The sequence below is a fragment of the Drosophila sechellia genome, chromosome 2L (assembly GCF_004382195.2).
Source record: "Drosophila sechellia strain sech25 chromosome 2L, ASM438219v1, whole genome shotgun sequence".
NCBI classification, from domain to species: domain Eukaryota; kingdom Metazoa; phylum Arthropoda; class Insecta; order Diptera; family Drosophilidae; genus Drosophila; species Drosophila sechellia.
Window position 1 is genome coordinate 13059048 of NC_045949.1, and position 14516 is coordinate 13073563.

The 14516-nt window shown below is 42.9% G+C and overlaps 3 protein-coding genes across 4 annotated transcripts; 1 reads left to right on the top strand and 2 right to left on the bottom strand.

Annotated features, from left to right (window-relative positions):
- The first annotated feature begins 342 nt into the window (after window positions 1-342).
- Window positions 343-1544, top strand: LOC6617849. The gene has a single exon (XM_002042121.2). The coding sequence runs from the start codon at window positions 363-365 to the stop codon at window positions 1350-1352; it is 990 nt and encodes a 329-aa protein (XP_002042157.1). The 5' UTR covers window positions 343-362; the 3' UTR covers window positions 1353-1544.
- Window positions 1545-2303: 759 nt separating this feature from the next.
- Window positions 2304-7615, bottom strand: LOC6617850. 2 transcript variants are annotated; one of them, XM_032725921.1, is made up of 9 exons: window positions 7439-7615; window positions 6602-7147; window positions 6245-6364; window positions 5837-5924; window positions 5323-5732; window positions 4469-5172; window positions 4174-4344; window positions 3957-4110; window positions 2304-3894 (listed from the first exon to the last, which is right to left on the bottom strand). In XM_032725921.1, the coding sequence occupies exons 2-9, from the start codon at window positions 6947-6949 to the stop codon at window positions 3355-3357; spliced, it is 2535 nt and encodes an 844-aa protein (XP_032581812.1). In that variant the 5' UTR covers window positions 6950-7147; window positions 7439-7615; the 3' UTR covers window positions 2304-3354. The 2 variants fall into 2 exon arrangements, with proteins under 2 accessions (XP_032581812.1, XP_032581809.1); XM_032725918.1 differs by having other exon boundaries at window positions 6602-7615.
- A 4726-nt stretch (window positions 7616-12341) lies between these two features.
- LOC6617851 (phenoloxidase-activating factor 2) lies at window positions 12342-14044 on the bottom strand. Its single transcript, XM_002042123.2, has 2 exons — window positions 13664-14044; window positions 12342-13242 (listed from the first exon to the last, which is right to left on the bottom strand). The coding sequence occupies exons 1-2, from the start codon at window positions 14030-14032 to the stop codon at window positions 12391-12393; spliced, it is 1221 nt and encodes a 406-aa protein (XP_002042159.2). The 5' UTR covers window positions 14033-14044; the 3' UTR covers window positions 12342-12390.
- Between the last annotated feature and the right edge of the window lie 472 nt (window positions 14045-14516).

The window sequence follows — 14516 nt, forward strand, 5'->3', positions numbered from 1 at the left end:
AAATTCGCGTTCTTTGTGAATTATTTATTGAGTACTGTATTTTGCGGTGATTAAAAAAATAATGCTGTGTTTGAATAAAGAAAATCATTGTGTCCACAACACTGAGAGTACATTATACCATTTTTTTTTTTTTAACTGCACCCAAGTGCAGAGAGCTTTCTTCGAAAAGTTATCCAACCAGCATGCATTCACTATTCGCTCATTATGGAAAGCGGCTGATTAAATATTAACTAATTTAATAAAATGCCGGCCTGCTCCAATATTGAAATAGTCAGCGAATGTATTTGCCCAAGCGCACGTAGCCGAGATATATAAAAGGTGGTGCCAGGTTGCGGAATGATTAGGCTATCCCTTGACCGACGATGCATTCGACCAAGTCAGCCGTTCTCCTGCTCGCCCTGGCCATCAGCGCCAGCTGCGTTGTTGCCACACCGCATCTGCCATTCTTGGATGAAATCTTCGACTCCATAAACCAGACTGGCCACCACATCATCAGTGGGTTCGTGAATGCCACCAGGAATGGCACGGCCATTGCTGGTGAGTTCCTGGACAGCATAAGGAACTCCTCCGCCCAGTTCACCCACGAAACCGTAGAGTTTGCCCACAACATCGCGGATGCAGTTCATAGAGCCGCCTCCGAGGCAATCGTCGACTTTTCCGTGACTCTGCAGGCTAGCATCGACATAGTGCATCATCAGGTTGATCTGGTGAGAAACATCCTGCAGCAAAAGGCACTTAAGGATGCCCTCTCCACACTGCAGACCGTCACTGCCGTCGTAAATGATCTGGAAGTGGCCGTGCATAACCTCAAAGATCAGTTAGACGAGAAGAAACTGGAGTATTTCACCATAATCCAGGTGAAGTGGAGCCTGTGGACTGACGACCAATTAAACCGAGTGGATGAGCTGACGAATGGAGTTGGCAACGAGGAGGCCGAGGAGATCATGGATGAGCTGGTCTCCCGCTATTCCGGATATCTGCACAGCTGCCTGGAGGAGTTGCAAGTGCAGCAAGCTACGTATGAGCAAAATGTCCAAGAGGCCATCGTAAAGTACCACAATGCCACCAGCAAACTGACGGCCCAGGTCGAGCTCTGCGTCCAGTTCAACCTCAATTACCGGTCCTGCCGCAATGGCATCAATACTGCGCTACTCGCACTAGGCTCGGCTCCCGCGGAGCTGCTCACCCTGAAGCTTCAGGGCATCCGACTACTGGCCATCGGCCTGAATGCCAACGGATGTGTGGGCCAGACCCTGGCCGATCACGAGCTGGAGAAGCCCAGCGTGGAGCGCAAGCTGGATGAGATCATTAGGCAGTACCAGGAGCAGCAGGAAACGACCACCATAAGTTAGACGGATACCGAGCAGTCATCCAGCAATGAATATGACAACACCAGCAATGACGACAAATCCTCGTGGAAATATTTACAAGAACGTATAGTTCTTTTAGGTGTCGGGTAGAAGCAGAAAAAAAATAACTCTAATGCAACTAAATTTGAAATTGTTTTCCTTCCTCGTTTATTAATGGTGTTTCTTAATGAACTACGCCAAGTTTCTCAAATGATTTCTTACCTTTATGCAATACTTTAAAAATTACTCTACCAGATAAAACTTAGCACCCAGATACCTATTAACTTCATCAATGAAGCAGCACATTTTTTGCGGTTGCTCACGCTTTCGATTTTAATATTCTCATATTAAATTTTTCAGGTAAGGCACGAAGGACGTAGCAATTTAAAGACATGAAGCTTTAGTAGATTAAGTATTTAAGTGCATTCGATTCTACCTTTTTATGTAAATTAAATAAGAGTGCAAAACAATATAGAGAGGCTAAAACAAAACCAACTAGCACTCATAGCACCTCCCCTACTAACAAATGAACTGAGTGAATTCCCCTTAAAGGACCTCCCCAGCTGCTATAAACATAAATTGTTGTATAACAATAATAACGAACAGTATAACACTGAAAGTACAAGCTCAACTGCTATAGAAATGAACTTTTGTGCTTTTGTATAACAGTTAATTGAAAAGGACACAGAACGAGTAGTACAGCTTTTTTAAATTTTAATGCTGTTATATTTCTCAGTAGAAATGTGTTGTTTTATATCGAATATAACAGATTTGCTATTATATTCAAATTGTAGCTCCGGTTAACTAGCATACATAACTAACATACAGCTGGGTAAATTAAATTTATAGCTCATACGCCCTGTATAACACGTGTACGATTTCCCCTTTATGACTTTCCGAGGGGCACTGAATGAACCACTTGAGAATAAATATTTTCTGAAATTAAACGCAGCCTTTTTATCTTAGTTTGCTTACTTGCAATTTTATTGACTTCATGTGTTTGAATAGATCTCTTTAGTATCTGAAATTGCCTCTTATTACCTAAAGACCACTAAATCTGTTTTCTGATTTCTGTTTATTATTTACTTAATGATTATACTTTTTGTGCGCTAAGCCAAACAAAAAGTTTACACATTTCGAAGCATTAGAAATTCGATTCAGTTTCGTGATAATACTAAACTTATCATTTTGCGTTTCTGCCTCATGCACAAGCCAAAAGACAAGGACCTGTAAATATGTTCCAAGCTTTTTTTAGCCCACTAACTTATAGGCTAAGCACATATCTCGAAGGAGCTTTTGCCTTACTAATTGGTAATGTTGCACTAACAGTTCGCTGGCAAAATATCGATACATATTCATTGTTTTGCTGCATGCATCGCCTTAATTTCATTCTTGTATACCTTATTGCTTACTCTACAACACGAAACAATGGCTTAGATTACATATGAATTTCGCATTAGGAATTTACTGAATTTTGTTTAGGAATAATTTTGCATTAGGACTACCAAAATCGGGAAAGCATATTTTCCAAATTAAAGAGAACAACCAAACAGTGATTAGTGATTATAATAATTTCGTAGTTGCTTCTATCTAGCATTAAGTATTTCTTAAGTCTCTCATCCCTTGTTTCATCGGAAAATATATCAACTAAATATTTGTTTCAATATTTAAATAACTGAAAATATGACTTAAACATTATGTAAAGAAATTCAAAATATATTTTTTTGGAACAACCAACTTGATTTTCGCTGACATCATTGGCTTGAGATCATATTGCTACAATCATGTGTTATTGCTTCGATTCGTAAGTGCGTTCCCTTTATTCCTACTGTGAGCAAATGAACATACTTAAATTCTTAGGGTCAGTTACTGTGTTGAGCATTTGGATGATGGCCAAATGAAGTTGATAAACCGCACCGGAACACAACCAACTAAATTCTCGAACTAATTGGCACATAAATGAACCAAATGCCGCAATTTAAATGTTTCCAACAATGTCCCTATCTCATTGGTACTCCACTCTGGCCACTGGCACGCCCAAGTCATTGATCTCGAAGACAATCAGCTTCCGTTTCTTGCGAACATTGGCCGATGGAATCGATTGCTTGGGTGTCGTCGTGGTCCTTGTGGGTGCGGTGACCGGGATGGATTGCTGCTGCTTCGTTGCCGTTCCCTTCGTTGTTGCCTTCGTCGTTGTTGTGGCTGTGGCAGTGGCCACTCCTTTGATTAAACTCTCATTCGTTGTTGCACCCAATTTTCTCCTTGGCTTCAGCGATTTGGGATTTTCCTTGGGCTTTTCCTGGTGCTTCTCTTTAGTCTTATCATTAGTATTTTCCTTGGCTTTCTCCTTGGTCATTTCTAGGGGTATTTCCCGTGGATTCTCCTTGGTCTTGAGCAACAGTGGCAAAGCTGGAAGATCGCAACGCTGGCGGAGATGGCGATACACTGCATCCACTCGCTGCACCAAGCGATTCACATACTTTGTGGTCGTTCGATCTACAATCGAAGGAGCCTTGATGCAGTCGTTACCACCGAATTCACAGACCTACAGAGAATAATAAATTTATAAAATAAGTATTTTTTGGAAACTTTAGCTTATATACTGACCCGATAATGCTGCAGGATGGCCTCCTTTGGCGGCACGTTGAGGGATCCCTTGCCAGGTGCGAATTCCCACACGAAGTGGTTGCCCGCCTCGACAACTGCCTCCGGTTTACAGATGTACTTGGATCGTTGCTTCTGAGGATGCAGTTTATAGCGTCTGAAGTCGTATAGTGATTAGTATATATTATCCTTGTTGCTTTCCTTTAAAAGGTCATCTTACCTTCGTGTTTTACGTTGAGTGACTAGATTGGCCCGAACTCTGGCCATTTGGTCATTACCACCCTCTATTCCAGAACTAGCCAGGCTGTCATCCGCAAACTGAAGATAGTAGAAGGCATTCTGGAAGGAATAAGCTCCTGTGTTGCGATTGCGAAAGCGCTGATTAAGTGATCTAAATATAACAAAAGTAAATGTAACCAGAATTAATGGGTTTGGAGTTATCAATTATAAGGAATGTAAACAAATTGAGGAATTATCTAACTCCATCCATATGTCCATATGTCTCTTCCACTTACCCAATGAGTTCATTCAACGTATCCGAGTAGCGTGGCACAATGAACTCGTCCAGATCTACCAGGGCCAGATACTTGTAGCGATACATGGTGCGGTAGAGGCAGTCGTTTAGGGCCGCAAAGAGTCCTTCGGTTCGAATCTCCTTCTGGCTGCGCATGCGAAGATTCCACGGCAGGATGCTGACCGTGGGTCGTTGATATTGTGTCCTTAGAACACGGGGCGTGGCATTATTGGCTGCCTCCGCTGGCGTCAGTGGTTCCAGATCGTGTGCGGTCAGATTTCCGGGCACCAGACCCCGTTGATAGTTCTCCAGGACGCAGGAGGCGTGTGGTCCCAAAGTGTGGTTGTAGAAGGTGAAGTGGGACACGCCCAGTAGGGCATAGAACTCCAAGTACTCCATCAGATACAGCGCCTGGTCGTAGTTGAAGTGCAAAGGTTTCACGCAGACGGCTATGCGATCGGGTATGTTATCGCCACTCGGCGGAGGATGACCCACTGGCGATCCTCTCTTGGCACTCGAATTAGGCGCTCTGCTCGCCGCAAAGTCCGCATCCTGGTCGGTGTTCCGCAGAGTCAGCAAATTACCAGGCGGAGCACGCAGACGGGATACCACGCTCACGAAATGGGGAACTGCCAGCGGTGGAGTTCGTACCGGACACAGGATAAAACAGGCGCTGTATTTCAGATTCCAGTTCTCACGAATAATCTAGAATATTCAATTTTTATTTGTATAACAATATATATCTATATTCGGACTCCATTCTTTTGTATTTCATTGCAAGACTATCAGTGCAACAATATCAATTGAATTTCTGTGCGGACGTGTGGAAAGTGCGGAATAAATTGAAGGGCTCACCTTGACGCGAGCCATCACCGTGGCCGAGGAGTACTTGGCACGTGCCGAGGTGGAGCTCGCATCGGTGCCATTGCCAGGACTCGGTCCGTACCAGAATCGACACCATACCCGCTCCGGGCCCCGTGTCTTGGTGGCGCCCACCACTCGCACCAGCCGTGCTCCTTCGCGCCGGTCGAAATAGGCGGAGTAGACAAAGAACTTGAAGCGGGTGCCGTTGACAACCTGCCAGGCGCCATCGGTGGGCCGTGTGCCAAACGGAAAGTGGGGCAGGGTCTCCTCCACCTTGTCCGGCAGCACCTGGCCCCAGGGTATGAGCGGTACATTGACGCCAAACGATCCGGCTCCACCACCTCCGCCACCGCCATTGAGAAGCATTCCGGCCAGGCGCTGACCATCGGCGCCTGCGGCTTCTGTGAAATTGGAAAATGCATGAGACATGCGGCGTATACGTAATGTCCTATTGTCGCAAGCCATCTTCTTTTGTCGCCCAGTCTTTTGTGCTTGGGATTCTTACCTTGAATTTTCAATTTATTTTCGCGCAGCTGTACAAATCCTAATTTATTATCACTCAAAATGCTGGCGTCCAATAGATCGTAGTCGTCCTGCAATAACAATTTATTTAGCAATGAAATTAAATGAATTGAAAGATGAAAGGGAAATCCTTAAATCTTTATTAGGTAAGTATTTTATTTGTTTAGTGTTAAAGTAGAGAACAAATTTCCTTCAAATTAGAATTTTTTAGGAAATAAATAAGATAGCTAATTTATAAATTAACTAACAAAATTCATTGGTTAGTCATTCTTTTCTTTTCTTCAGCCTGTCGAATAGCACATTTTGATATTCCCACCGCTTTTTTCTTTAGCCCTAATGAACGAGTTGGCCACTAAGCCGTCTGTGGTCCAATTTGCATAGTCCAACTTACCTTAACATTATCATAATCCGGCATGGAGTCGCCCATCCGTCCGCCCAGGCTGGCACCGCCACCGCCGCCCGCCCTCATGGCCAACATGCCGCTGTGGGTGCGCTCGTCGATCATGAAGACCTGCGCGAAAAGGAAGGCGGAGGAAAGTCCTTTGGTCAATTTCAATTTCAAGTGGCTTTCGCCGTTTTGATTAAAATTGCTGGGCAAATTTACACTTGCAACTTGAAGATGTTAATCATTTCCGGCTAACTCTCTATGAAACATGCAATTTAATTCCATTCAATGTCATAATATCAAAATCATTTGTTTATAACAAATCATTTTGGAATTCTTTTTTGTCAATATCTATGGACTTACCTCGGTTAGAATGATTAGTCCAAAGACGGCGAAGAAGGTGATGACGATGAGGAAGCTCATGCCGGATCTTTCCCTGGTGCCCCACTGCTTCTTGCCCCGCTTCATGGTGGGCGTGAGGGATGTCCGGGATCCGTGGTGGTGATGGTGCTGCTGCTTCTGCTGATGCGGCTGCAGTTGCTGCTGCTGCTGCTGCTGCTGCAATTGGTGCTGATAGCAGGCGTGCGAGTGAACCTGCTGTCCGTAGGCGGATTGGTACTGGCCCAGCAGCTGGGACGCGGAGCTGGCGGAGCCGACGGAGCCCCCCGGGGATTGCTGCTTGTACTGGGGGGGGCTCCGGCTATTCAGCATGTTGGAGTGCAGGGAGCGGGGGATTAGATTTCGGTCTCAGGGCGATACTTTTCCCTATGTTTCGTATAATTTTTGAACACTCATGTGCAGTTTTTCATCGCTATGTTATTGCTTTTCCAACTTAGTGCTATTCAATTTCCATATTATGGGCAAGCTTTATGCATTTTAAGGTTTTCGAATTGTTTATTTGCGAAGAAGCTGAGCAAAACAAATGGGAAATGGAGAGCGGCTCTTTTCAGAGAGCGGAAAGGAAAAGCCGTGAGCAAACGGAGATTGCGCTCTCAGGACACTTTTCCTTGCTGGCCAATTGGAAAGGAAAAATCAATAAAATCTGTGCAAAGATTGGCTTCAATTATTTTCTATAGAGAAGCTGTAGTCTTCAAAAATGCCAATTATACATCCGTATAATACTTTATTCAGCCGATTTTTGTTTCAAGCAATTCTTTTATATTATTTTCACATAGTGAATGTAATCACTTTGGCTATCACCTGTTCAATGCAAATTTTATTGGCAAGTAACTTTGATTCTTAACCACTTATCGTTATACGCTGGGATTGTATTAAACTATATTTAAATATAGTTTATTATTTGTTTTGTTGATTTGTTTTGTTTAGTTATTTATTTTTGGCATTTTATACAACATTTTTACTCGCGTCGACAACAGCAGGAAAACAATGCGGCACAGCTGAGTAGCTCAAGGCGAAGGACATGCGCACAGGACATTGAACGCCAACAGATGATATCGAACATTGCCAGATATTCGCAAAATTTACTGACAGATTTTATATATTATTTATTATTTTTGCACTAAAATTTAAGCAAATACATTTAAAAGCAAATTTTGAAATTCTTTTTAATGCAAGAAAAATATTTTGAACCGAAATCTATTTTATTAAATATTGTTTGGCGATTCTTTAATAAAATGTATACCTAAAATATCTAAGTTGGTCATCTAAAATTGTGTGTGTCAACGTACCTTTCAAACTGAATATTTAAAACAAAATTTTCTAAATGTGTATTTTATAATATATTTATATAACAACCTATAATTTTGTATTTGCTTAAATCGTGCAGTTATTATTCAAGAACCAAATTTTTCGGAAGTATATAATTTTAGTATAATCTTGTTTTAAGTGAACCAAAATCAAGAATGAGACCAGCAACGCTTATATTGAGACAAAGATTTCTCAATTCAATGGATTCAGTTTCCTGGGAAACTTTTCGACCAAGAATGGCTTCCAGAAGAATGGCCCCTCCACATGTCGGATTATTTCCTGCCCGGACTGGACAAAAGAAATTAGCGGAAACAATAAAATTTGGCAAACTTTTGAAAACCAATAAATTCCAAGTGTTTGGAAATCAATTGGGAACAAATTGCAACAGGCAGCAGCTAAGAAAAAGAACGAAAAGCGAGTGGGAGTGAAATGTGTGCTTGGCCAAATGCATATCTACATATTGACGCTCCCATTCATGGCATTCCACTTTTCACTTGATATTTTTGCAAGGGAATTGCGGAGTTTGCAGGACAAATAAGCAAAGAAAAAGGTGCTCAAGTGGCTGGGGCAAACAGTTTTGTTTGCTAAACTTTTGTCATTGAGTGCGTTCCCAACAATAGCAAAGCAATCGACTGGGAAACTAAATTCGGGCTGCAAGCCAACCTTAAGTTTCGGGGAGAACAAGCCAAGCAACATTGTGGCAGAAAAATAAACATAAATTGAAGCCAAGTTAATTCTGAACAAACATGCAAAACATGGCCAAGATAGACGACAGACTAGACAAACTATCTATGGTAAAATTGAAGTTGTAATGTGGCAAGTAAGTAAATACGAGCGGTGGTAACGAAATACCATTCTATAATTAATTTCTAAATTAAATATCACTAGATGCATTGTTGGTCAGTTATTACGATGATTTACATATAATTGTGGAAATTGCCAAATAACCAGAGTAAACAAATAGATTGGAAGGCAGTGCTGCAAGTAATATATACACAGCACAAACCCAAGAAATCCCCAACCATTGCTGCCACTCGAGAAGATCCGAACATCCAGTGCTGCACCTCAAGTGAGATTAAATAAAACTGCAGGGAAAATTGAAATGAAAATTCGGCAAGGCAAACACAAATTCGAGACAAGTTATAGCAGCATCTATGAGATACTTTTCCCTCCCCCCTCCTGCTTCGGTCCTTCCTCCTTGCCAAAAAATATTTCATTTATACAGATAGAGAGAACTCGCCTGCATATATTTGCCGGCAAGTGGGAACTTTCACGTCGAAACGGCGCTGTGGCAGCTTAAGTTACTACCCAGTCCACCCAGCTACCAACTCCCAATCCCACCGATATTGGCCAGGCGTAGGCAACTTAACTTTGATGAGTTTGCGAAGAGTTCCTGGGTGGGGCTGGTGGTGGTAAAGGCAATAAGGTGTAGCGGACTTAACTTATCCACCTACTTGTGCGGTCGGGTGTGCTCAAAATGATGATTAAAATAACGAAAAGGATGACTCTTCCACAGGCAGCTGAAGATATTAACATGGATTGGGAAACTAATAAAGGTGTAAGGACATACTTCATTTGAAAATCTCTCAAAAAACTTTTAAGTATGACTCTTTTAATTACTAATTTTAAAGGATATTTTCAAACTCAGAACTTATTCGTATAAAATATATTAGCAACATTGCATTGTATTCAACCACCATGGTGATGCACCAGCAGATATCCGTTAAGAAGGACGACTAGCATGCTTCCAGGCATTTTATTAATTTCACTGCATTTTGATGCTCTCGTTATCCTGGCCAGAGGACGAGGACAATGATGTCTGGAAATGGCTGGCAGCACTGCGGGCGCACAACTGCCGGATGCGCGGGTTGTTTGGTAATTTCCTTAAAGGAAGTGCATGCAGTTGCAGGACCATAATAGGTTCCTCCGCGGTAACCATCCTTATCCTAGCCGCCGGCTGGAGCTGTCCGAAGACCGAAGTTCGCAGCCGGTTGGCTGGCCAGTGAAAAAATATGTGTGGCCAAAAATTTGCTACACACATTTCCGCAGCAATAAAAGAGCAGTCAGTAGAGGAGCATTGAACGCTTTCCAAGGCCGATTTTCAATTGATTAAGCACTTTTGTGGTCGACACCAAGCCACATAATCCAGCACATATGTATGACCACTATAATCGATGGTTTAGAAAATGTGAAACAAATCTACAAGTTCAACTCTTTTAACAATTGGCTGATATAACTTTGAACTTTGGAAAAGTTGAAAGCCAGGATCAATATATGAATCAATACTTATAGGACTTAGGGTTTATTTCTTGCAATAGTTACATTTCTGTCTATCTATAAATGCTATTATTATTATTATATTAAGAAGCAAGGACTGCTGTAGTCTATGTCTATGCCAACTTAAAAGTAATCGCTTAGATATTAAGTAAGACAGCCATTTAAGTAGTGTGTGAAGTTTTTGCAATTAAGCACCACTTCCTATTAAACGTTGAAGTTTTGAAATAAGTACACATTATGGCGCTGACCGATTGTGAAGCAGTGCAGCAGGATGTGCAGTGGCACCCCAAAGACCATTAAGGCCAGGATGAATCGGAAGCACAATTAGGCTGAGTGCCAGGGGCGTGGGCCGTGGTAAATGCCACAAAAATTCGCCCTAAATTAGAGCTGAAACAGGAAGGGAAAACCATCAAATGCAGAGACCACAAGTCTGAGACGATTCCGACATAAATTCAATAGGACGATGGCAATAAGTGCATTAGCAGCATATTTCACAGATTGGCAGACACGTCGCTAGATGTGGTTCCGTGGCCAGTCGAGGAGCATTCAGGAATCGAGCAGCCCAGCCAAGCACACCAGATCAGACCAGACCAGACCCCACCACACCAGAACAGACCAGAACAGTCCAAAAGCAGCCAGACGATGGCCAAGACCAAGCAGTAAGCCACAAATTGCATGAGATCATAAATATTTCAAGCATAAAGTACAAAATATGCAAAAGTTTCCTATTTTTCTTTAACGTTCTGTTCGCTTTGGCTATTGCCATTGCCATTCCCATTGCCAATGCCACTGCATTCGGATGCAGTGCAGCCAATTTATCCTTTTTGGCCGGACAATTTTCACACAACTTCAACAAACTTCAGTTTTGAGCTTGACTAAGCTAGGTAATAATTATATTTTATTGGATCATAATGTACAAGTTAAATGTTTTCATTAAAATCAAATGTATGTTAAAAACAGATTAATATCAATATTATCCAATATTAGTTGTTAAAAATATGCTATAAGAAATGTTTTTAATTATTTTTTATTTATATAAAAAAGAATATTTGTTTATACCCATATAAAAGGTATCCTTTTCTTCCTTTTTTAAATCGCTGCTGGCTGCACCAACTGCTGCAGGCTGTGGACCATTGCAGTTGGCCAGATACGAAGGACGTCAAACGGAGTAAGAAAAATATATTGCTAAATTCTCGCACAGGAAACAGCAGCAGGAGCATCAGCAACAGCCAGCGGGTGGACACGACTCTTCCGTGGTCCCTGCTCCCTAGTCCGCCATCCTTCGTCCTTCGTCCTCCGTCCACCGTCCACCGTTCGAATCCAAGTCCAGTGTCCGCTGTCCGTTGTCCGGCACGTGCACTACGCCAAAATGGCAAACGGAAGTTCAAAAGAGCAAAGAGCATGTAACGATATTTCGGTTCCCTTTTCAGCCATTCCGCATGGCCCAGCGATTGCGGGCAACAAATTTGCAATAAGCAATTTTTCAATTTTCAATTTAGGCACCAAGGCGGGTGGACAAGGATATGCAAAGCGGCGGCCACATATCGCCGAGCCATAATTCAACGCGAGTTGCCACAATCGCATTCGTCCCAAAGGACAAATGAGAGTCCTGCGAGTGACCCAAGCCGTCAGTCAGGCGTAAAGCGCTATTAATTAACAGCGATTCTGTTTTAGCGACGAACTAAGCCGCCCATCGAAATGGAAGCTTTAGTTACGATTCCGCCTAGAAGGTGATTCTAATACTTATTTTTTATGTTCCGCCATCAGCCGGGCAGCCAAACTGATACCCATGATGCACGCCACACATGGAAAAAATGGAAGCGGCCGCTTCTTCTAAAATCTCTAAACTTTTCAGGACGAAGACAGAGTTCCTGCCATTGCATTACACATCCACAATGTCATTCTTGTAAAACTCTTTCCTGGAGATTATATTGAAACAAGGATAATATCAGCAGGCAAAGAAGTTGGGTGTCCATGGAGGCCACTCAAAGTAGGAACACTACTGAAGGGGCAAAGCCCTTTATGGGTCAGTAAAAACATATTATATAACATATCGGAGAATCTGGTAAGGAAAGCTGGTCACGAAAGCTGCTTAAAGTCCAACGAAATAGATTTCCAATTCATGTGTTTGATATTGGGTTCAATGTTTTATTAGTTTCTCAATGGTTTCACACCATGTAGTGTCGTATATCAAGATTGCGTTCCCTTAGCTTCAGATCGATCCACTGCCGGTACAACTTGACGTTCGTGTAAATTCCAAGAAGTTGCGGGCCATCGCAGCGAGCTGTCCGGGTCAACAGACCGGCCAGGTGGAACCGATCATCGTGGCCGGAAAGCGGACACATCAGCGGCACAGCGGTCATGTCCACATCACCGCAGACGAAGTCACCCTTGTCGCCACCGGCACACAGAAGGCTATCGTTGTGGGCGTGGCGTCGACCCAAGAGGGACAACCGCAACTTGGTCCTGCATTGATCGGGTGGTAGGACGTAGAGAGTCCAACGCTTGGGCAGGATTGCAGCTCCACCAAAATCACTCCTCTGCCAACCGGACACATAACACTGGCTGTAGTTGTACATCATTCGCGGAGGCGGCAGGCAGATGGGCTGAACATTAGGTGCCAGTTGGAATGGTTTCTCCTTGTCCACCAGAAGTATCGCTATGTTGTTGGCCAGTGGCATTTGAGTGTAATTGGGATGCACTAATGTCTCAACCACCGATCTTTGCTGGTGCGGCTGGGGCTCCAGCTCCACGGCGGCATCCCATTCCCCAGTCAACAGACGAACCTTCGCCGAGTCCGAATTCTGAATGCAGTGCGCCGTGGTGATCACCGCTAGCGGAGTGATAAGTGCTCCACTGCAGAGATAAGCATCCGCCCCGTAGACCGCCACCAACCAGGGAAACTCCCCGAACTTGGCCTCCTGCTGTTTATATCCCAGCGGTCGAAGGTAGTACCAGAGATCATGGCGTCCTCCACACGGACAGCTCATCATCTCGCCAGGAACTTCCGGAGTCGGGAGCTGTTAGTATACAAGTTCGACTATCAAAAACCTATTGATTTGATTTTACTTCAGGCAATCAAATGAAATTAAGTTAAATATAACAACAGTGTTAAATGCTTGGCTGCTGAAAAACAAACTGTGGATTTTTTCTCGTAACAATGGGTAAAATATTTCATACAAATTCAAATTGTCAGCTAACATAACAAAATAAAAGAATTTTTTTTTTTTTGATAAATCGCTTTATTTTGTTGACTGATTGTAACCAGTTAATCATTAAATGTGGCCGCAATTCAGAAAGCCAAACGGTTAAAAATCCAAAAGGGAAGGATTGTTTGTTTTTTATTTGATTTAATTCCAATGCGATTAAAACCATTTTTTCAAGTAGTCAAGTAGTTTTTGATACAGCATGCCGGAAAATCGTAACCCTTTCAATACTCACTGTATCGGGGATATTGCAGCACTTTTCCATATAGTGACAATTCTCATCCAAAGTCGTTCTACTGCGATCCGGATAGAATTTTCCGTCCACCATCAAGCCCTCGTTGCACTGCTCATATGGAACGCAATGCTTTTCCGGTCCGCAGACCTTGAATGCCGATATGGAGGGCACTAGGAAGCCCAGAAGACAGATGACCACTATCCGATAGAAGCACATATCCGAGGATTCCGAGTCCGATTCCGTCCCTGAACAGGTGCCTTCGCCTTGCACTTGAACTGCGCAACTGGACGACCGATGGTTTTTATAGCCTCGCCAAAGTTCAAGTCGTACACCCCGATTTGATTGGGCAAAAAATAGATTGCGATCCATTAAAGTGCTAAAAATAGTCGACATTGTGCTGGTGAAAAAGAGGGGCTGGACCTGGACAATATGATAATTGGTTTAGGCGGCAATGCACTCAGAAAATATTCCTCCTCTGCCTCATAAAATCAAAATCAAAGTTTTAAATACATTTTAAGCCAGCAAATGGTTCTAGCCAAAGATGGATTTGATAGATAGTTCTGTCCTTAAAGATACTTTGTGAAGTTGTCCCCTGGAAAGGGTATCCATTCTATGCCCAATTACGCAGATGTATCTGGCACTTTCCTTAGTCTGCCGCCACTTACACGTGTCTGTATCTATTACATTCGAATGGGACTGAAAGTGGGGGAGGATGCGGATCAGCTGTGCACTGGCTCAGGGATTGCGTCATATCTTAATGTACAATCGTCGCCTAAGTGCACGTAAATTGAATAAAATTTCGACAAAGTTTAATACACCAGACATGCACATGCACACAACACTCAGAGGAAAA

Bases quoted from the DNA above. Each gene is read 5' to 3' on its own strand.
- LOC6617850 (XM_032725921.1), bottom strand. From the start codon at position 6,949: ATGCTGAATAGCCGGAGCCCCCCCCAGTACAAGCAGCAATCCCCGGGG. The intron at 5,173-5,322 runs GTGAGCCCTTCA...TGAATATTCTAG, and splicing joins CGGTGATGGCTCGCGTCAAG to ATTATTCGTGAGAACTGGAA. The intron at 4,345-4,468 runs GTAAGTGGAAGA...TGTTATATTTAG, and splicing joins ACGTTGAATGAACTCATTGG to ATCACTTAATCAGCGCTTTC.
- LOC6617851 (XM_002042123.2), bottom strand. From the start codon at position 14,032: ATGGATCGCAATCTATTTTTTGCCCAATCAAATCGGGGTGTACGACTT. The intron at 13,243-13,663 runs GTGAGTATTGAA...GTATACTAACAG, and splicing joins GCTGCAATATCCCCGATACA to CTCCCGACTCCGGAAGTTCC.
- LOC6617849 (XM_002042121.2), top strand. From the start codon at position 363: ATGCATTCGACCAAGTCAGCCGTTCTCCTGCTCGCCCTGGCCATCAGC.